The 24,882-nt window shown below is 34.7% G+C and overlaps 1 protein-coding gene across 1 annotated transcript; it reads right to left on the bottom strand.

Moving 5' to 3' along the window:
- Positions 1-3,144: 3,144 nt before the first annotated feature.
- Positions 3,145-24,049, bottom strand: LOC113235217 (protein takeout-like). Its single transcript, XM_026470844.1, has 5 exons — positions 23,919-24,049; positions 17,776-18,004; positions 7,864-8,000; positions 6,827-6,976; positions 3,145-3,675 (listed from the first exon to the last, which is right to left on the bottom strand). The coding sequence occupies exons 1-5, from the start codon at positions 23,980-23,982 to the stop codon at positions 3,512-3,514; spliced, it is 744 nt and encodes a 247-aa protein (XP_026326629.1). The 5' UTR covers positions 23,983-24,049; the 3' UTR covers positions 3,145-3,511.
- Positions 24,050-24,882: the final 833 nt, after the last annotated feature.

Here is a 24,882-nt window from a genome sequence, read left to right as displayed (position 1 = left end):
AGGCATTTGATACTGACTGTACCACACGTCCATGAGTGCTATAATATAAAAACCAAGACTAGTTATATTCAGTACGTAAGGAGCGAAACCTGTTTCTGTGAGATTGCAGTTATACTAAACTGCTGACCAAACGTGACGTTTGTTGACGATACTTCTTATTTGGTGAGGTTATCAATGGAAAAGTGACATGTTTCTGTTAGAATAAAACATAATCCTTATGTATGTTCATGTGCTCAAAATGTCCGTGTGGTCAAAATACTATTTATTGTTAATTATGCTTTATTGTTAATTGTTTATTATATTTTTCTTGAAGTTCTTTCGGCAACTCATTAATCAAGATCCAGTTTTATTCGACTTACAAAATTTTTCGTTCCGATACTCTGCTGTATAGCTAGTTCCGACCTCGCATCGAAAGTCTGACCGCAATTTACCAGCACTTTTAATCAAATTTTAAAAATATATATATATTTTTTTTTATAGGTAGCCTCGGAATTCGCGTCGAAAGGCTGACCGCAATTTGCTAACATTTTTTTTATTCAGCTTATAAAGTTTTTCGTTACGATATATTATTCTGTATAGATTGCTTCGACTTTGCGTCGAAAGTCTCACCGCAAATTGCTAACATTTTTTAATCCTTCTATAGTTTGTGGACCAAAAACCTAACAAAAATATTTAACATTTTTCAGTAACACGGACAGGCCAGCCTTTATCACAAGGAAGTATAGTGGGGATGACTGTAGGTATTTTTATTTTAGTAGTCGGTCTTGCTGGATTCTTTGTATATAAAAAATTCGGACCGCCGTCGCAATGGGGGCGTCATTCTCAAATTGACGTATTACCAATGGCGGATGTCAACAGTCGAGCTAGCAACGGGAGTGGCAGTAGCGAAGAGTCTGCCGTGAGCGCATATAACTTGAATGCGCCAGGTGATGAAATACCTGTAAATTCTGTTAATTCGAATTCTGTTCGTTTTACGCCTAATAATAATAACAATATTATTTTAGAATAACAATGATGCACACGCAACGTTAAAATTTCAAAGAGTGGAGGTCCATAATTTCTGCCTACCCTTATGGGAGATAAGCGTGATGGTATACATATATGTATAGTTATGTTCTGAACAAAAGAGTCACAATATAAAATTGGTATTGTTTAACAATACATACATACCTACATACATACACTTCACATATTTTTCCCTTCGGGGTAGGCAGTGACCACGACCTTTCACTCGCTACGATCCTATTTAACAATATTATTGAATATTAAGTGTTTATCAAATTGCATTACGAGTGTGACTTTAAAAATACAAGGCAAACAATTTTAAAACAAAGTTTTATTTCAAGATAACTTTTCATCACGTAATCTATAACATAAATCCAGTTCAATAGTGTAGGGTACTGTCCGTATTTTAGTACAGCTATATTTACATCAACTCGGTACTAGTACTGATATACCAAAAAATACATCGCTGTGAAGATAACTTTACATCTTTGTAGAATGACTTCACTTACAACGAGACAGAGCGCGAAACAATAATTCAATTATTAATAGTTGTTATCTTACCCAGTGTTGGGCAAAATTTAATTGTTCTGGCAATTAAAGATTGACAATTGATTAATTGTCAATTGCGAAACAGCAATTAACGATTGATTAATTGTTAGTTGCGAGAACCGCAATTAACAATTGATTAATTGTTAATTGTTAATTAATTGTTAAGATTTTTGATTAACAATTAACAATTAAAACTGACAATTATGACAAATTTATAGGGCATATGGGAGTGAGTTAGGGCGTTGGTTGTGAGGGCCTGTTGGGGGCAGGTTAGGGGGCCGGTTGGGGGCCCCGGTTGGGAACCCCGCTTGGGGGCCCCGGTTGGGGCCCAGGTTGGGGGCCCGGTTGGGGGCCCCCGGTTGAAGGCCCCGGTTGGGGACCCCGGTTGGGGCCCCCGGTTGGGGCCCCCGGTTGGGGCCCCCGGTTGGGGGCCCGGTTGGGGGCCCCGGTTGAAGGCCCCGGTTGGGGGCTCCGGTTGGGGGCCCGGTTGGGAGCCCCGGTTGGGGGGCCCGGTTGAAGGCCCCGGTTGGAGGGCCCGGTTGGGGCCACGGTTGGGGGGCCTGGTTAGGGGCCAGTTAAGGGGCCTGATGGCTCCGAACCGGCCATCCCCCCCCACCAAGCGAGCCACCCAACCGGACCCCCCAAACGGGCCCCCAAACCGGACCCTCAAACGGGCCCCCAACCGGGACCCCAAACCGGGGCCCCAAAACCGGGGCCCCAACCGGCCGGAATTTATTTTAATTGCAAATTTAATTGCAATTAAAATCAATTCAATTGAAATCAATTGCAATTAAAATCAATTGCAATTAAAATCAATCGCTATTAAATCAATTGCGACGCGTCGCAATTGATTTAATTGCAATTGATTTCAATTGAATTGATTAACGCCCAACACTGAATACTTACCCAAGACCCGGTTGCTTCTCTACACGATCATTTTGTAATGTAAGATTTATGTGAAAGAACAAGAACACCGTATTTTGTTTTCATTATTTCCCTGTACTTTCCCGTCTCCGTATGCAGAGTAGAAATGAGACCCGTGCTGCCGCCGCCGACAATTGATTTCGGCGCGCGCCATTCAGTTCAGGGGTCTTACCATGAACTCTTATTACAGTTCAGTATAGGTTCATAACGACTTGATTTACACTTCATGTAGCGCTGTCTCACTACGATTCATTTTAGGTCCTAAGCTGAATCGTAATAAGAGTTCATGGTAAGGCCCCAGTTCGATCAGGTGCTCCAATCGTACGCAAGAGCACGCTTTCCTATTGTGTATGCGTAGGGAAAATGGCGACGCCAGAAATGGACACTTCTAAGATAAAACCTAGTAATTTTATTTATTTATTTATTTAAACACTTTATTGTACCACAAAGTAACTTACAAATTTTCAGAAACAATTTAAATATTAGTGTACAAAGGCGAGCTTATCCCATAAAGAGATTTCTTCCAACTAACCTTTTAACTAACCTTTTTTATATTCGAAGATGTTTTGTTTCAAACATTAATTTGTCTAAGGTATACACAATACGGATGCGTGCGCGTACGATCGGAGCACCTAATCGAACTGATAAAAATTTGATTACAATGGAAAATACGATATTTTATTTTTCCTTTGACAAAATATTTGTATTACGGTTTTTGTAAATACAAACACCGTTATACACGGTGTTTGTTTATACAAATTCGTTTCATGGTCGCACTCGCGCCGCCGAAACGCCCCCACCACCGCCGACAGATTTTCGTCGGCGCGGCGCCGCTGATTGGTCTATTATCGGCGCTCATATCTAATGCAGAGCAATCTGCACACAAATCAAATCATATCTTTTTCTTATTACTAGGCGTCAAGTACATATGAGTCTGGAGAAGTGAAATATCTTCGAGTCTCGAGTCTTACTTTATTAATTAATTTTCTAGAGATTGATTCCTAATTCCCTTCCTTTTTTTAATTATCACATTTTAGTTTTCCTTGTAGTTCTTCACCATTTCTTGAATGGTAAACTTGGCGAAGAATTTGTTGATGGCTTTCACGCAGGTCTTGACAATTTGTTTGATGTATGGCGGAGAGAGATCGTCCATCAGCTGCCGCCAGTTTTGATTAGCAAATTCGTGTGTCGTGTCCGCTGGAAAGAAAATAATACGATAAAGTTGAATAACCTGTTTTTTACCAATTTTGTTGTAAAAGAAAAAAGATTGACAAATATAATTTGGGTGCTTGATGTATTCTACTAGTAACATAACAGAAAAAGAAAGAAAAAATATAATTATGGTATTCTAAGCTTTGGTACATCTTTTTTTAGGGAATAAAATGAACTCGTCTACTACTTAACGAATAATTGCACTAACTACTGTTTTTATGTTAATATTATAAACCGCAACCAAATAATTGATTATGCCATTATATTTTCATTCAATTAAAAGGTAATTTTATTCCTATATTTGTATCAGTTATGTTATCTGTTAACTTATTGTTACCTATACCACTATAATGTTCTTGATTACAACGGCGCGGAGGCTTTAGCAAGCGGTCTAATACCGATCCTTTCTTTGCTTTCACATCTCACACGCTAATTGATTATCAGCAAACTAATGAACTGGAAGATTTGAACTTACTTGGGTAGAATTTAATTTACGTATTTTTACGTGATGCACTTTTATTGCCTATAATCTCATCTACTAATCTAACCTGTCGTGATACATACTATATAATTAAAGGAGTAGGGTCCGGAGCAACTCACTGGTAAATTGGCGCACACTAAAAAGTACAAGTTCTAGAAACATGAAAACATTAGGATATGTTATACTTTTGTTTAGTGTAGGCGTAATAAGAACGGATTTTTCGAAATCAATCCCTGAGGATGAAAAAGGATAATCATAAGCGTTTAAAGTGTGCTCCTTGGGCTCTTACAGTAGCAAAACTAAAGCCACTCTATGAATGTCATATTAAATGTATGGGAGCATTTAATGTTAAAATTTTGGATATTTATAGTTCTATTTTTAAAAAGTTATTGATATCGATTTACTCATTAGATAAAGTACTTTCGATATCAGTTTAAAGCTTTTTGATATCTCTCATATTTTTTTGGAATAATCGCCTGAGCACACTTAACGATTACACCCTGTATATCTTAAGTATAAAACTTATAAAAACTATTTTAGGTTCAGGGGGCCTACTACCACTTCTTATAGCAATCCTGTTATGCCCGTCAGTTGCATTGCCTGTCAAATTCGTACTATCACCTCACAAAAACAATTCAGTTAGTTCCCTATTCAAAATCCGTTCACCTTTTCTTTCATAGTAAAATCGTATCATACCGTGCCATTTGCCATGCAAATGGCGATTTCATCAGTCAAAATAAGCAATTCAAAGAGAGTTACTCTGTTACGTAGAGGATGGAAAAAATAGTCTAAGATCTGTTAATACGTTTTTTTTTGAAATGTCGAGATTTTGTTACATTTTTAAGAAATTTCGTGTAAGTTTTATTATATTTTCAGTTTCATAATTATTTGTTGGCTATATAGGCGATTGTAAATAAATAAATACTGTTAACTATTGAACTTTTTTCCAATAACCTATATATAATAGTTCGAGATTCCAATCTTTAAAGTATTGTTGATAAACTATTGGCATGAATGACAGCTAGCAAGCCAGAGACAATAATTCATATTTAAAAAGCAAAACTCATCATGTTACCATGCAATTCCCGTTCAACTTTATGTAAATCATGATACGAATTTAAACAATTATGTTTTACCACGTCATTCGAACTGCATGGAACTTGGCTGGTTCCTCATAAGCTAATTGTGCCCCCCCCCCCCCCCCCCTGTACATGAAACCAAACAGAAGTTATAATTTTAACGTGAGACCTTAGTACACACATCTATTGTTGGGTCATGGAAAAATTTCCGTTCCGTTTGAAATAATCATATTTTTCCGAAAATTTAATATTTTTCCGAGTATTTTTCTTTCATTTTCCATATTTGACGTTGACAACTGTCAAAAGTTTAGTTTATAAATTGTAGTTTATAAATTACTGAACGGAAACGATGGAACCAACAACAGTGGTGATGTGGTTGTTGGAGGTTATTTCGCTGTTCTGAAGTCATTTTAAATCTCGTTTTTCTCCAATTGACTGTTAGCTATACAAGTTTACTTTATAATTGACGCTAAATAAAACTTCAAAAGATATTTCTAGACGTAGAACATAATATGAGCCTTGGAAATTTTGTTAAAATTTCCAAATTAAAATTTTATTCAAAATTTTTAGAGTTTGTAATTGTTTAGATTATTTTTCGGTCCATTGTTGTTCAAGAGGCCTAAAAGATACCAAATCGTGCAATACTGTTAAAAGCAATTCATTTACAGAATTCCTTGCAATTCTCTCATTTTCGAAAAATTGTCCCACATTCCGATGAATTGTATTCAATTCTTTTAATTTTGATTTTATAATATTCATAAATGGTTTATTACGACAATTTAGAAGTATGTTCATCGATAAAACAAGTACATAAAAATATTAAATTACCAGGAAACCAAGGATTTCATGAATTTTCAATTATTCGGCTGGCAATTAGTTAAAAGTTGTCGATGTCAACAACAAACAATCTCAAATAATGTTCATAATTTAGAAAACAGGAACAGTCCAAAAACAAAGCCGAGTCACAAGAAAAATACATAAAAAATAACCAAGCACACATTCAACTTCCAAGATGGCGAAAGACTCCGGGTGCCGCTGGATTGGTGATCATTATTGACAATTCAAAATTTGTAAAAAAGAAAAGGAAATACAAATCTGGCTGGAGTACGGGGCACTTATAAATTTGATAAATTATAAATTTATTTGCAATATGTGTGGTCAGAGATGTTATATACATAATTACTTAAAATACACCTATTTTTATACATTTTTGTTTTAACATTAATAAGCAATATTTTTTGCGAGAAATCAAAGTGACTGCGAAATTAGGCGATTAATTAATTGCTTACAACGCTATTATTAAAAAAAATAGCTCTAGGACGTAACTGTTTTTAGGACGTTTCGGAGTAACTCAAAATTGCATTTTATATTGTAATTCGTGCGAAAACAGTAGGTACTTCAAATATGTTTTGTCATCATATTATACATATAATGTTGTATTAAAATGTATGTATTTTTTTAAACTCAATATTTTTCGTTGATCGCATTCAAAGTTACATACTGTCTTCGCCTTCTTTAGCTGTCAAAAGTGGCCTCTTATTTGGTGACGACTATAACAAGGATAATTAGTACTTACACAACCGTTTGTTTCCGTTGAATAAGTTATCGAACTGGAATGTAGTCTTCTCGATATTATATTTGTAAATCGGCGTGACCAGTCTGAAGTGAGTTCCCGCCTTGTCTTTTACATGGCTCAGTTTACTGTCGATCTGCACTTCCACATTATCTGTTAATTGACAAAGACAGTCTTGTATTAGTGGTTTGTGAAAGACAGCTAAGACAAGATACCTAAGCTAGTGTGATTATTTATTTCAACATACATATTTTACCTCGGTTAATTTTTAGGGCGTTATTAATGTTATTTTACTTATTATGCAAAGAAATATCTATTTTATTTAATTCGGGACTTAATCACGTATAAAACATATTTTATTTACCTCGAAGTTTCGGACATATTGCAACGTCCACACGTTTTTAAGTAATTAATTCCCGAATTAAAAATCAAATAATGTGCAAAAATCGTGAAAGTTTAAATCAATGTAAATATCTATTTTTTTAATCTCTTAAATTATGATGATGATCTGAAATTATGATGCCCAGTATAATCGCCTACTGACATATTATTTGTATCTGTATAGATATACATGTAGTACTCGCTGTTTATAGGTAAGTTGTTCATGAACGGCCGTGTAATTTCGATTAACGTAACTATATTCGATGGATAGAGTTAAAAACAGTTTTTTTAGTTTTAGTACCTCAGATGACTCTTGACTGATTCTTCACGGAAAGTGTGGAAAACATCCAGCTTTTTCTTTCTTGTTCGTGGAAGATAAAGTAATCATATTGTTAGCAAATCGTGACATTAGTCTTTTATTACTTGTTATGTCTTATAGAAATAAGAAATTTAAACAAAAACGGCCGCGATTGCTAAAAACAACTTTGAGGAGAAAGGATTTGATTTTGTTTTGTTTGGATTTATAGTGAAAAGATACTATAATATAACATGCTTATGACAGTCACTGGAGTCTCATTTCTATGTCTACTACAACGATCTCTATTAATATAATTTCCACACACGTAAACGTTAGACAAATTAATAGTAAATATACTCACTGGCTTTGACCTTAGCATCTCCTTTCCCCTGGATGGGCAGGATGAGAATCCTGCCGTTGATAACGTACTTGGCCATGAGAGTCATGTTAGACTTGAATTGTAGCGAAAACGTTTCGTCATCTTTCCCGATGTCCAATCTGAGAAAATGGTTTCATTTATCTTCATAACTACAAAAAGTTTAAAACTACGAACATATAGGTAACCAAGGTTTTTTAACACACAAGAATTATAAAATTTGCGTCTCTTAAAAATACTAATAAAGTTAGCTTTTATTTTGAAACAGTTATATTTGCTTATACAATCTACATGAAATACTCATATTATTTTTTTATTTGTAACGTGTTTCTAATTTCACACTCATACAATATTTATTTCAAATGTGAGCAAATTACACTTGAAATCGTCAAATTTATTAAACTTCACTATTCTTGCGTAAAGCAGATTCCCCTGAGAGGTGTGAGTAAGAAACTAGGGGTTCTGTTTATGAGACTGAAGTACTGTGTTCATAGGAATAAATAACATTACAGTTTAGTCAGTCTTAATATGTGGGTAGATTCAAGACGCTAAGAGCACAATGTATGACTTTTTAAATACTTTTAGGAAGTAATTCATTACACGTTCAATCATATATAATTTATTCTAATGGCGTACACAAGAACTTCCGTAACTTCCAAACTTCGATTCAGTTATATTGAGATAGGTACCTAGGTCGAGTAAGCACCAGACGTAATTGCAGAATGTAGTGCAATAATTAGGTTCTTCATATTCTTCATGAATATGTGACCTCTATAATTATACTACAATTAATTTACGAAGCTCATTGATCTTTTTGTTACCGTCATTAACTCTACTTGGACAAAGAGTCATTAATTGTACCTACTTGGACAAAGGCGCTCGTAGTAGTGTAACTTCCTCCTTCCGGCCCGTCAGGTGGATACAGGCGTCTAATTGTCACTTTGCCGGACTTCAAAACAGGAGTCCCAAGTCCCAGTCCCAATTAATTTGCATTTTTTTGTGTAACATGTTACGCTCTTACTCCGACATTTGTGAATCGATTTAGATGATTCTTTTTTTTATTGGAAAGGGGGTGTCGAATTTGAAGAAAATATTCCACTTTTAGGGTGGCAAATTGAGGGATGAATTCGACTTATTAAATTTCACCTACTTTCTGTTAACCGATTTGAATAAAATTTGGCACATAGATGTAATTCCAATGAAAATAGAATGTTATGGCGACCTAGAGCTGGTGTGATGGGAATTGACAGGAACTCAACAGTGTACAGCAGCTGCCTTCTGCTGGCTCATATGATTAATTTTGACAGGACTTCCATGTGCGTTTTAGTATTCGCTAAAAAATGGAAGTAAGTTGCCTTGCTACTCCGCGTACTCAATGAAGGTTAGATAAATCGTGTAAAATAGCTGCGCTTGTGTTGAATATTTTCCACGCAGCTTTTTTTCTTACCCTTCGCAGAAAATTAAACGAAAACGCAACTACAATCACAACAACCTCCATCAACACCACTACCGGACTTTTACGCTATGTTACGAGCGAGTGTGGCCTCATTTTATAAAAGAGTGCTTGCATCTGACAATGCAATCCTGAGAGTAGTATGTGACACATCCTTCGACAGCTCTAATGTCTGTCCACCGGGATGCGAATCGTAAATGACAATTACCCATTTATGATATTGCTTTATTTTGGGTCATATTTTATTTTTTGCATCCTATAATTTATTCTATATTATTATTAATATTTTTGTTAATGGGTACTGAAAATGTGTTTTTTTTTATAATGCCTGAATAAAGAATTTAATTAATTATAAATTATAAAATTACTACCAAAAATACACTAAACACGTTTGTTTCGGCTCCTCCGAGGCATCATCAAACGTTGAAAATGTCGACGCTAGCCGAAGAAGTTCTTCAGCCAAATAAGATAACTTACTTCCATTTTTATTTGTATTAGTTGATTGCGCGCTGTCGCAATAGGTATTTCCTGTAGCATAACAATTCAAAGCATAATTAATAACTGAATGTGACTAGGGAGTAGGGACCAAGTATACGTACCTACTCCTTTTATCCCTATAAACCCTTCATTAGCATACAATATCAAGTTTTTATTATTGAACCTGCAGTTGTATATAACATTATTATAATCCAGTAAAAAATAAAAACGCGAACACATGCTCGAAGTGGCCTTTATAAGTGAGATATTTTTCTCGTAAACTTGTTTTTAAGTTTAATGAACCTTCGGTAAGAGCAAAATATACTTACCTGGTTTTAGGTGTACCTTTAGCAATCTCAGGGGTTTTTTTTACAATGTTTTTCTTCACTTTTAAAGCTATTTATACATTTTTCTCATTCCAACTAAAACTCTAAATTAAATATTTTCTTTTGGATTTTGTTATGAATGTATCTTAATCAGCTGTATTATACATTCATAACAAACACTATTATTTGATACAGGTAGTGCCCGTAAGGACAAGTCTGTTGGTGTATGCGTGCTTATACACCAAAAACTCAATTTGTCACATGAAAATAAGAAATAAAATATAGTACGGTACCACTTTACAAAGTCCGAGGTTCGGAACTATTCGGTTTTTGCGGAGTTGACGATTCAATAGTTACGGTCGCCTCAAAATATAGCAGCCAGCGGCACGACGACACGCCCCGCTGCGATGCATTAAAACGAGGAATAGTGCATAAAAAAGTTTAATCTTCTGCAAGGTAAAGCTACATTTCTTTATACAAAAAAAATAAAAAGAAGATGCAGCAAACGGCGCCGCGTTGCGCTTCGTTTTCTTTACAAACTGCAATGTAATATCTATATTATATTATATTTTCTAAAATAATTTCTTCTACACAATAAAGGATACATTCCTTTGAATGCAAAATGCATTTTACGTCGCCACGGGCATGTGTAAATTAAATTTCTTTGAAAGCCGCAACTTATAAATGTAGCAATGCAATATATAAATTGGTTTTTTAATCAATAAAGTGAATTTATATTTGTCTTCTACACCTTTACTTTTTCGTTATTTTGCAGTCAAAGAATAGATATATTTTATGCACTTTATTTAATAGACGTGAAATTCAATATTGCATTATAACTTTTAGGGTCGTATTCCAGAACTCTACTCAATGCTCAAGTCAGGATTTGAGCAGACTTGAGTATGATTTCAAGCACAGGAAATACGACCCTAATGGCAAGGACTTGAGTATGATTTTCAGTGCTCACTGCAATGCTCAAGTCCTGACTTGAGTATTGAGTAGGGTTCTGGAACACGGCCCTTAAATTGTTAGGTTAGGTTACGTAGTGATTCGTCGTATGTCGTAATGTAATATCGTATGTCTCTCATATGTCGTTAACAGAATGCGCGAACGTGGTAACCGACATAACTGATCAATTAACACTATATCCTTACATGTTCAATATAATCGGTGTTTTGTAGAAGGGTGTAAAAAATTTAGGAGACCATGTTTTAGAGATTTTAACGACTTGTTTAAAGGTTCCCACAGTCCGTGACAAACGCACCGATTTGTACGAGGGAGCTCGCGACGCGAAACGGGCGAGTTCAGGCAGCCAACGGAGTCGGGCCAACGCGTAGCGGCGCTACACGCGGCGCGTTTCGTGTTTGTGTCGAGAGCATAGGCCGCGCGCGATTTCGCGCCACGCCTTTGAAGTAACCACAAACATATATCTAGATAGATACCGCAATTTATATGAAAACCAAGCGTGCCACAATATTTGTACCCACTGTGACGTCACAAGAAGTATTTAGTGATGGGAAACCTCCTTCCGCTCTGAATCGATTGATTGAACGGAATACGCGTATTCCATTAAATTAATCGACTCTAAATAGAATAATTCTGATTACAAAAGCCGTTCCAAGAAATAATATTCATCGGTACAAATAATATTCCTTCAACTATACCACAGTACCTAGTGGTCCATTTTTAATTTAAAGACAATTTTTTTAATGAAAAATAAGTGCGCATTTGACCTCCATCTCACCTGATGGAAAGTGATGATGCGGTCAATAATGTAGCATGCACACCTAAATAATGCCTATTCACTCTCGCCTTGAAAAAGTCCAAGTTATAGCGTTCGGGGAAGGACAGGCGTCCACAGATCCGTTGCGCACGCATAGGACGGATCGCATCAAACGGCTCCGTTTGTGGCAGTGCGTCCAAGGTATCCACAGCAATCGGATTGCCGACGTCACTTCTAGCTATTGGATTGCCGACGCCACTTTTCGTAGCGAGCGGACGAATGTAACTTGTGTGTGCTTTCGCACACAACGGATTTGGAAACTGATGAAGAACAATTTGTCGTGGTGGTGTGTTTATTGCCGGAGAAGAAGACAGAAGAGAAAAAAAGGAAACATGATATCTGGATACATGACATATTTAAGAAGAGATGGCAACGCGGCGGCGCACGCGCGTGTTTGCGTCCACTGATATGCAATTCGTATGACGGCGTCGGCATGCATCGGAAAAGTTGCCCCTCCGAGCAACTGCGTCGGCATTACCGATAGGCCGGTGCGTGTGGTCCGTGCGATGCGGATCGGTGGTCGCAGTTTTATGAACTTTTATACAAAGAATACTAAAATTCGTATAATGCGACTCGACCGATGCGTGCGCTGCGGATCTGTGGACGCCTACCTTATGTCCGCAGGCAGGGAATTCCACTCTCTAGCCGCTCGCCATATAAATGTGGAAGCGAAACGCTTCGTGAGAAACCTAGAAATATCCACAACACAGGGGTGGAATCCCAGCCCACGTCTAGTTCCCCGATAGTGATGGAAAGGGGTAGGCGGATTTAAATTATGCAATTCCATCGCACACTCTCCTTGTTATACAATATTCTACCTATAAGGGTGGCAAATTACGGGATGAATCCGTATTATTAAAATTCACCCACTTTCATTTAACCGATTTTAATAAAACATGGCACATAGGCAATGAAAATAAAATGTTATGGTGACTTAAGAGCTGATCTGATTATGGGATTTGCAGACAGATGAGAGGACCTCCTCAACAGTGAACAGCAGCTACCTAGTGTTTGGGCTCGCTACTTCGTCTTTGAAAGTGTGTGCGTTATTATTATTATTATAGAAAGATAGACCATCATTATTGATAACATCATAAATATTTAATTAAATTTGATCAAACGTTCATACTCAGTGGCATAGAGGACATTTTTAAAATGTCAAAGTCAATGTACAACGAATGCACATGCGATTTAAGTAGTAAGATCTTTAAATTGACTGTATGGGACTAAAATTGCACAATTATGATTTATGACGGGACGGAGGTTGCTATAAATTATCAAAAATTAGTAGAGGAAATGTTTTATACACTTAGGAGTGAGATAGCAAAAAATATCCGTCGCTACGGGTGCGGAGCGGGTTTTTTTGTTTTCATGTCGTAAATCGATCTTTAAATTAATAATTATAACAAACTAGTGGAGTAATTTCACAAAAAAATAATTGAATATCAATTCAATAAAAAAGTAAGTATTATAAACTTTTTAATCGTGCTTATTATAAATGATTATAGCCAAATAATAAGTCAGACTACCATATCCTTAGAGTATATAACCGTATCAAACAAAACAAGTAAATAATAATTTATTTGTTCGATAATAGTAATAATAATTATTATTATTGTGTACAATAAAATTACTTACTAGAAGTATACCTTTATAATCATTTTACTTTGTATTTGATCATAAAAACATCGTTTGATATCATATGGAAACTTCACTATTATAAAATAATACACATTGTTTTTATTTAGTTAAATTAATTATTGCTTAGCCACACGCTGATTTGTCATAGCAGTAACAAGTACCTAATAAATGGTAGGTACTTACCTACTCTCAGAGACATTAATTACAAACGTTACGTATCGGCTATGTATAATTTTCTTTGATAATTTTGAAAGATTACACTTGTCAATTGCAGTTTATAATACACATATTGTACATATATGATTTACTTGTTTTTGTCATATTCAACAAAAAATTGTAGGCAAGCAACATAATTCTTCATGACTTTCTGAAAATACTTCCCTTTTTATCGCTGTTTAATTATATACGCTTAATCAGCTAGCAGTACAATTTTCTCTGTAAAGCTTTTAAATTGCGACTATACTATTAATAAACTAATAGTATTTTATGCAATCGTTGCATAATCAGGGTTCTTAAAGTCGAGTATCCTGTTTAGGCTACGAGGCTTTGCCGAGTGGCTTAGGTAATAGGTACGAGATTCTAATTATGTACGTAATTATTGCATACAATACTTTTTCTACGAGTAAATAAAATAATGAAACATTACCAATATTTAATGTATATTTTGTTAACAATTCAATTAAGACAAGACAACAAACGCATTTTTTTTTAAATAAATTTTATTATTTAACCCATTTATTAGGGTAGGCAAAAGTTCCACCATACCTACCTCTTCATATATTTAAATAAAAGCCAAACAAACGCTACAAATCAAAAATCCAAAAAGATAGAATGTTGACTCAAATACTGTCGTATTTCGGTAGGAATCACATTTTTCGTAGAGAAGAATATGGGTTTACTAGTGGTAGATCGACTAGCGATGCGGGATTTGATGTTTCGGAAAGGTCGCAGAACGCTATTGGGGTTTTCTGTGATCTCTCAAAGGCATTTGATTGCGTGGACCATATTACCTTGTTAGGAAGCTGGAATATTACGGAGTAAGTGGTAAGGCGTTGAAACTTTTCTCATCAAATTATAACGGTAGAATTCAGAAAGTAGACAAATGGAGTCATTTCTTTGGGTTCTCCGGTAAAAATGGGTGTTCCGTAGCGCTCAATACTTGGACCTTTCTTATTTATCATTAATATTAATGATCTACCATTCTTTGTTAAGAACCTTAGCGAAATAGTACCTATTGTTTGCTGATTCACATGATGACACATCCTTGATTTATGAAACAGACAGACATGACGTTAAGTATGATAATATTAACGATACCCTTTCAATATTTATTGGTTTAATGTTAACAATTTATTGCTCAATGCCAAGAAGACAAAGTGTGTTAAATTAGAATTACCTAATGTAAAATGGACTAACATTGGGCTATAAAAATAAATGGAGAAAAGTTAATAAAGCTGTCTTTTTGGGAGTGACCTTAGATAGTAAACTTCAATGATTTCCACTTTTATATTTTCCTTAGCCAGCAAATTAAGCTCTGCTGCATACGCAGTCCGCAGAGCTTACCGATGTTCCTACTGCTAAACTAGTTTAGTTACTTCCATAGTATAATGTCCTACGGGATTCTCATGTAGGGTAAAGCGGCAGATATACAAACCATATTTGTGTTGCAAATACGAGCGATTCGTTCTGTGTACCGTTTAGGTTCTCGGGTTTCTCTCAGAGAAAAGTTGAAAGAGTTGTTATCATGACTGTGTCATCACAGTACCATTTACTCAAATAAATGTACATTTACTCAAATATTTTGTATGCCCGTAAAATATACATAATTTCGTTAAGAAAGAAGATAATAATATTAACCTTAGAACTAAGTACAAACGTGGTCCAAACTCATGGTACCACGATTTCGTTTAACTAAGATAAACGATTCTTTTATGGGTATACGTTTTTACAATAAGATTCCGGAGTATATACAACGTAATCTAAAGTATTTAAGTTTATTTGAAAAGAGCAATCCCTAGAGTTTCTTGCTCGTTCTCCTCAGGGACGTCGGCACAGTTATCGAGCAGTAGCTAAAAAGTCGTTGACGTTTTCAAGTGTAAAAATGTTACCTATGGAATAAATGGTTATTTGACTTTGACTATTACCCGTCCTTAACTTAGGGTCTCTTGAAATCGGGTAGTGTAATAAGCGTTTTATACCCATTGTTTGACAAAGTTGCCGCTTATCATAAACCGCTCATACGTCAAGTTCGCAGCATACGTCGGAAAACATATGGAAAGTTTTAGGGAAAAGTGATGGTGAAGATCGTCTTAAGGGCGAATTGAAGGATTCAAACATGTGCGATAAAATTTCTCTACCTTCTCTTATACGTACTGTCAATAGTCTCTGTGCCACAGCACAGATACTATTGACATTTACGTATAAGATTTCGTTGCTACAATGCTGGCCATTAAATAATATTAATTAGATTAGTTGTGCTTACCCTGCTTTTTAATCTTTGATTGTTAGGTTTTTTCACATTAGAGGGCTTTACACAGACACTCTTTCGCGCGTGATGCAGCAATCGTGCGCGATTGAGTGCGCGTGTAAAGATGTTGGAAGGAAAATGGAAAGACTACAAGATTGCACTCATCAGTCGCGCGTGTAATCGTGCGTTCCAAGGTTACCTTTTACACGGACGCTCTTCCGTTGTAATAAAAATGAACACGAGCAATCGCGCGCGAAAGAACGTTAACTTAAATAATCTCAATAGGTACAGAATACTAAAAAAACCGACCTCAAAAGTTCGTGGAATTACATCTATTTGCCAAGTTTTACTGAAATCGGTTACCGGAAAGTGCACGAAACCGGATTCATCCCATAATTCGCCACCCTTAGAAGTGGATATTTACAAATTTAAATGGGACCACTGCTGAGGTACCGTCTTCCCGACAAAAAAAATAAATCGTCAAAAGCGGTTCACAAATGCTGGAGTTATCGTGTAACATACATACAAAATAAAAGCAAAAAAACACAGTCGAATTGAGAACCTCCTCTTTTTTTAAACCGGTTAAAAACAAACAGGTAATTGCGCGTGCAGTGTATCCCGCGCGCAATCCTGTACGCTTGTGATCACGCGCCATAAGAGTAAGTATGTAAAGGGGGCTATTGATTATTTTATTATCCTTTTATTTTTATTATCATATGCCACATACGCAAGTCAATAATAGACTTATGTATAACTTGTAGTAAGTAATAAAAAATAATAATTTTTTGTGTTTTATTTTGGCTGTGATAAACTGGCAATATTGGTTAAAAAGTCAACCGGTACCGCATGTCACAATTTTCGTGGTCCATTCGTGCAAGTAACTTGCTAAGCTTCTTGCGTGCAAGTATAGTAGTCACCAAATAAGAGGCCATATTTGACAGCTAAGGAAGGCGATAGTATGTAACTTTGAATGCGATCAACGAAACAATAAACAAACAATTATAAACATAATTGAGTTTTAAAAAATACATAAATTTTATTGCATCACATTTATGAGGTACAGTGTCAAGACACTTAAGACTTAAATCCAACTCTATACCGCCTATGATAAGAACGATCCATAGTACAAAGTGTCAAGCTTGATGTGCTCTTGACTGTGCGTATTTGTAACATAAATAAACTATTTAAATCAAATGAATATTTTAACTATAAAATATCAGAAAAACTTTGAAAACGTTTAAACATATTTATCTACGAATTTAGAATTTGCTGCTTGTGCTTTTCTTTCTTCCGAAGGCAATATATTGTCTCGGGTCTGGATGTTTATGGTACCGTCGTTGTTTCCGATTTCCATCACACAAGTGCTCTATTTACTTACGTTGTGATCAGAGCAAAGTATGTGCTATTGTCTAATATTTATTATTATTTATATAGCATCTTGTCAATTATGTTATGACTGTATCTACTGATAACTTTGCTACGAGATTACTTAACCAATAAAATAAAGGTAAATTATTTACCACCTTATTTTTATAAGTAATCGTTTAAATAGTGTACCACATTGTCAAATTCTAAACGGATAATACTAAAATATTTACCACAAAAAAAAACTGATGTTCACAATGTTAGAAAAAAAATGGCATCTATGAACCTAATAACCACACAGGGAATCACTGCAATATTTTATAGATAGGGTATGGTGGATCGCTTTTATTTAAGGGTTAACCAATTAAATAGTTCAGGTACTTACTTGAGATTCGTGATGACAGCGTTGCTGATTCCGTACATATTGGCATCCGTAAATGAGAGGTTCAGTCCGTTTCCATTGATGTCGATATCGTCCAACTTTACAGGGTCCAAAGGCGGCACATCAAGCTCCTTAATGCCTTTCGTGAAGTAAGGCAGTGTAGTTGATATTTTTTCTTTCACACATTCCACGAAATTCTTGTCTTCCAAATCGCATCGTTGAATGTATTCAGCTGTAAGAATTAATTATTGGTTTGAGATAATATTGTCTTTTTGATTACAAGTTTTTAATTCTCTTCTAATAAAAATGTAATGTCTATTTGTACCTATTATGTGGGTACAATGTAATTGTATTATTAATTGACTGTTACACGCGACTTCATTTGCGCAAGGTATGTACCATATACACAGCGTTTTTTTTTATTCAATAAAACTGTCTTGCAATAAACCTTCATCACGACTTTGTTTTTCAGAGATGTTCGAAATTTGAATGTCATAATAAAATCGAATTCGATGTTATTATGAAGCAATAATAATATTTTCACAGATAAGAAATTTGTTCTAACAAAACAGTTTATCTCTATGCTGGTCGTAATTTGCGGTTTTTGAACACAACATAGAGGGTTTATGATATGTGTGTAGATAAAATGCCAATTACGACGCTATTCAAACGTATACTGCCTCCTAATTGGTTAAATTAACCTAACAGTCTTGCACCAGGCCATAAATTATAAAAAAAAAGATTGGTTAAAACATACTTGGCCAGTTCTATTCTATCTCTTTGTTTTGTCACGTTTGTTTGGCTGTCGTTTGAATTTAATATATGAAGAGGCTGTATGGTGAAACCTCTGTCTACCCTAATACATGGATTAAAATTTATTCAAAAAATTGCGTTTGTTGTCATGGGTTGTTAATAAAATATACATTAAATATTGGTTTTGTTTTATTATTTTTTTACTCGTATAAAAAGTATTGTATGCAATCATTTTATTTTTCATTTAGGCCACGAGGCTTTGCCGAGTAAACACGTACTCCAGCTTTCAGAACCCTCATTAAGCAACAATTGCATAAAATACGATTAGAGAGCTCACAGCATGCACAATTGCATTGTATTTACAATTACCACGTAACAAATGCCCTTTGATTCTCGCGTGTAGTCTGATTTATAACAACTTTGTAAGTGGGTAACAAATTGTATTGAAGCGGTAGTAAACATTCGTTCTGATACTAATATTCTATATACCTTTTATTTAGGTACATACTTAGAATAATAACGCATAGAATGATAGTTCGTTTGATATGATCAAACGAACTGTCACAAGTGAGGCAAAAATCAAATTCATGTAGGCTAGTTTTAGTAGTAGGTTAATTTTTGGTCTTAGTGAATATTTATATAAAAATACAAGTTGAAACGCGTTACTTCCTTGTGGAATGTGATGTTAGTATCTATTTTATGTTTGTCTGACGTATTTTTACATTCATTTACCGCACATTTCGTCATTTTTAGCTAAAATTCTTGAGCTGTTCGCGGCGCAAGTTGACCTTGAGCACTGAAGGCCCGATGTTGATGATGTTGAAGTCGATCAATTAATTTCCTACCAGTTACCATTTTTCTTAAAAGTTCTGAATAAGTAGGAGGTATCTACATCTACATCTTCATATCTAGGTATCGGACATCCGTATAAAATTAAAGAATTTGTCTTCTTGTTTTTTTAATTCATTAATAAGAACAACGAATAATCCGTAACGATTTCTTTCCGGAATCAGAGGATGAATCTTTTAGGTCTTCTTCTTTTAATTCTTCGATGAAGTAAGTATAACGCGATAGCTCGTTTTTGATGTGAGTCCATGGCGACGTCTAAGACTTAACTGATGATCTCAATCAATCGTAAATAACCGCGCGCCTTGCGATCCTCTTCCGCCAAGTTTGCGGGCCATTCCGCAACCGCGGCGGCTACGGGACCGCACAAACCTGCTTGAAATAAAACAGCTGTCCCGCTACCGCAGCGGGCGCGCGCGGCGGGTCAAAACAGCTTCGTGAGTTCTGTCTCTAAGGGATATAAAACCCACAAACCAAATCGTAACCTCACAGTTAGACTTTAAGTTAATGCACAACGTACAGTTGCAGTAAACAGTTCAATGATACCAATTACACAATAATTGATTGTAAATCTCAACACGTCGCTTCGTCACCAATGTCGTGAGTGACGTAGAGAATACTTATCAAACAAACCATGGTTTCCTCCATGTTTCCTCTTAACAAAACTATGACACATCTCACCTAACAAAACAATAAATTCCATGTGAATAAACACAAAATGCTCGTCAACAAAGTTCTTATTAATAACGTTTATTTATTTTATTACTCTATAAAAATACTATAAGAATTGAAATAGCAATACTTAGTAGTTTTAAAACTACTACTTACCTATTTCTGTATGTTCAAAGATTATCCTTATAAGTTATCTTTTGTTTATAATAAAATCCACTTTTAAGAAATCTGGTTTACGGTTGTACTTACCGACGTATTATGGTAGTTGAGTTTCTTGTTTCGACAAACCAGTAGGTACTGTAGTTTAAACCCTTTGATTGCTATGCCATGCAAACATTGTCAAAGGATGTTTGCCAACAACATTCCAAACGAAGGGACTTAATAAATAATAAATGATGACTGTTGTAGTTATTTGTTAAGTAGGTACTACTTTATCAACAATCAAATCGTGTCGCTTAGATGGAGGCACTCCATAGTGTAATGTGAAACTGTTACATTGACTTCATTATCATAACTAACGTACCTAATCGACATTTTAGCGAAATTGAGTTATTAACATGTCTGGAGTCAGCAAAACGAGATCTAAACCCCTATAAACGTTTTTTATTTCCATTTTTATTGTTTACTTGAAAAATCAGCATTTTTCAAAGAAAAAAGCTTTATATGCCAATATCCCTTAAGTTACCAAAATGCTTTGCAAAATGCAAATACTTTAGTTAAGACACTAACTGCACCAGAAGGAGGGTAATCTTTTCCGGGTGGTATACATACATGTATGTATAAAAGTGTAATTAAATGAATAAATGAAATCTCTTTGATGCATATTAAAAATTACAATGACAACACAGAACAGTATGTGTATTAGAATCATAATAAATTAATGTACTCTAAGCGGCTAATAGCAAAGATTACTACTGATCAAATTAAGTAGTGATAGTACAGTTTCATTTCTCTTGTGTGGCGTTAAATGCTGGTGAAATTACAGGCACATGGGACTTGTCAACTAATGTCTCAGCTTATGTCTTAGATCTTTGCGATTTAAAGCTCTGAATGGCACAGCAACTGTTATGGACAGGCGTGTAATTTACTATTTACGACTTACGACTTGTTCGTCCCGTCACTTTATATTATAAAAAAAGTTAAATTAAATTTATGGTTGTAGCATAGCTGTAAGTTATTATTTTGTAATAAATATTTTTATGTAAAAAATAAATGATTGATTATTATTTTGGATATCTATTTTAGAATCTCGCCTCTCCTATGACCTAATCATTACTATTTTAGATGTTATTATTATTATTTATATTGTACACTCTTATTATTATTGTTATTATTATATTGTTAACAGACCATCTTCAAGCAATAATATAAGCATAGGATAAGCACGGGGTACCCTGTTTCGCTATATGGATCTTAAAAAACCAACTACGAAGTTTATAGTGCGATTTACAATGCCTTCTGTTTAGTTGCCGCCTAGAGAGAAGCATCTCCACAGAGAGGTATCAACAACGCACTGACAAAATTAATGATTTACATTGAACATTTTATATCGAATCTTTGTTCAAAGATATATAGTGACATTTTTGTGTGCTGTACTAAGTACTGTCCATGACCGGACGCGGGTGACAGATTTTCCGAGTTTCGTACTTCCAGAACTTACTTATCGCATTTTTAATAAAATAGTGATGAAATTCTAAAAAATATTTTATGAAAATCGATCGCTGCTCCCCTTCAAGGTTCAGCCCAGTTCCACATTACCCCGGTTCTGCCCCCGCAGGGCCGGTGAATCTGTAAGCAGGTTCTCTCGGGTAATAAAAAAAGGCTGCTTTAACTGCCTCTGTGGCTGAACGATTACCGTGCTGGACTGCCACGCAGAAGTCCCGGGTTCGATTCCTGGGCCGGGAGAAATATTTGTTTGGCCTTCATATATTTCTCTCGTTCGTTTGGGTGTTATTTGTGGTTTACCTATGTGTACATAGGTAAACCACATCCATGGCACCCGCGATGCAGGGTTTCCCTAGTACGTGGCTATGATTGTGTACGTTATATTATTATTATTAAGGAAAGTGCGCATAAACAATAGATGTCTGACCGAACAAACTAAAAGGAAGTAATAATTGATATTTAATCATTAAAAATTAAAATGATAATTACACTTACTAAAACACTATCAACAGACAATGTGACTGGTTTGGTTAAATAATTTGTGTCGCACTTTGATCAAGTCAATTAGTTAAAACAATAAAATTCAAACATACCGACTACTTAATTCAAATGTTAACGAACGATAAGTATATATTAATTGATTAAATGAAAACTAAACGAACACTGTAAATCACAATAATTTTATTAACACAGCCTGGAAAATCCCAATTCCTGCAAAGAACGCCTTATTTGTGTTGACTAGGGCTTATTTGTGTCGAGTACCATAATTATTCAGATTTATAATTATATGCTAAGTCCATAATAATTATTCCAGACGGTGTAACTGTTTTGTGGAAACTAAGAGCCTTGTATGAAAAGAGCTTATTCTAAAACGGGGTAGGTATTTTAATAACAATAAAAATTTTGTTTCAGGAATGCATCCATAGTTACAACAAGCACAATAATTACTAAAAAAATGTAAATGCAATATATAATAATAAGGAAAATTTTTATAGTAAAAAAAATTTTAAATTAAAATAAAATATAAAAAAATAAATTAACAATGTTATCTATAAATAATTATTAAAATTTATAGAAATAAAAACACCTTATAAATTCGCATTATTTTTTCTCCTAGTTTTAATGGCGATTTACAGCCACGCTTAGTATACCTGTGCTTTTCACCGTGATCTTAACCTGTTACTGAAATGATGTTGGAAGAGTAGAGATATGACAATAATTCCGGATTTAAATCGCGTATATTAAGTTTTTTCAAACAAACGGCCCGCCTTTACAGGTCCCGCTATATTGCGATTTACGCGATTTATATCCGGAAAAATAGTTTCATTTCCTATGTGTAACAATCTAATAAATAATTATTATACATAAATTAATAATAAAAAACCTAGGAACTCGATATGACAATAATTGTTTAATAGACGTCTTCATAATTATATTGTCCTAAGTAAAGGACCATTAAGATATAGACTTGCACCAGACAATAGTGCCAGGCAACCATGTCAATTAAGTACTTTGGAAAATCTTTGTATCGAGTGTTAATGACTTTAGGCACTATTTATAACATCGTAACCGTATTTGGAAAAGTTTATTACTTTATAAACTCTAAAACGTATTCTTATAGCACATAAATCGTACTTTTAATCGATAGGCAAACATAATCGTATTGATTTAAAATAATAATTTTACAAATTATTAATTAAATTTTTTACAAATTACCTACCTATTACAAGGAGATGATTTCATCTCCTTAATAATAATAATCAATATATTTATATTGTGATTAAAATAATTTTAGTAAAAGAGGATTTTAAACGTTTCTATTTTTTTATATTTATTATCTGTCGGGTCATCAGCATTTTGTAATTAAGTATGGTGGCGTTGGTTGTAGCTATTATAATATATTATTAACTTAATTACCTTTTCAATTCTTTAACGTTTGACCCCATAATGATCAACGGTTATTATCATAATAATCATTTTGTACATACAATTTGTGAAGTTCCCCAAATTTAATTTTTGTGAATGTTTTGATTTAGATTTCTGGTTCTTTAACCCTTGTATAAAAGACCTTCTAGAATCTTAGTAACGATCAAATACAAAACTCACAAAGTGCTGAAGTGTTAATATACACTTATAATAGTTTTTTATTCCCATTGACCTCTTAAGCAGCTGTACGGTTGTTATCTAGTTTAAACAGATATACAACTTACGCAAATTTCCAGCATTGATGTTGCAGACAAAGACGAGACTCACAAAACTAAGTACTGGCAGCATTGTGCTTCGCTCTCAATTTTTTTTATACAATAAAATTAATAAGTTTTCGAATTTCGATTGGGTCGCACCAAGAGCTCAGCACCTACTGTGGATGGAGGACGTTCGTGCGACTTATTTATTGAGAATCGTCGCACTAACACGTGGTCGTTTAAAGTTTTTTACCCTACATCTTTATTACATCTTCATATAAAAAATAAAATTGACTTGTTAAACAGATATTTAAAATTCATAGTTTTTTTGTTGTATACAGGATACTTGCTCAGTTGAGTTGATGTATTGGGCATTTTCCATGTAATTTTTTGATAAACATTATGCAAGAGTTTATGGACATAGGTTCGATTTTTTCTCAAAACGAAGCCTAAACTAACATTTAACCAAGTAAAGTGTGTGCAAGAAACGAAGCACAAACTTATTACTTATTAGCTTTATGATGAACCTACTTAACAAAAAAGATAAATTGTTTTGAATAAAAAAATAATCTATTTATGATCTCAAAGGTTTTGTGGAACATGTATAGGTACAATTACATTCATCTAATCATATACCTACTTGTACATTGTTGATACTCAATAGTCACATTTAAGAGATATAAATCCAATGATGCAGATGTTGTCATCCAATGATGAATCCAATGATGCAGACGCCATGTTATCCAAATGGGTTGGGAACAGTAAAGCTATAATTATACCACACATTACTTAATAGTTAATTATACACAGACAGACCCTGATGCCCATTTGCTGATCTTTTATCTTACACCGACAGCCTATGATATCGTGCAGTTTTATGGGTCACCTGGAGCTAAAGGGCAATAATATGTATAATTATGTGAATCCTACATACACACACCGGAGCATGCATTAGCGGCGTACATTTATTGTTGGTAGGTCAATGGCGGCG

The sequence above is a fragment of the Hyposmocoma kahamanoa genome, unplaced genomic scaffold, assembly GCF_003589595.1.
Source record: "Hyposmocoma kahamanoa isolate Upper Pololo Valley unplaced genomic scaffold, ASM358959v1 87, whole genome shotgun sequence".
NCBI classification, from domain to species: Eukaryota; Metazoa; Arthropoda; class Insecta; order Lepidoptera; family Cosmopterigidae; genus Hyposmocoma; species Hyposmocoma kahamanoa.
Note: the sequence above shows the minus strand (reverse complement) of the source record. Positions and strands in the feature narration are given on the sequence as shown.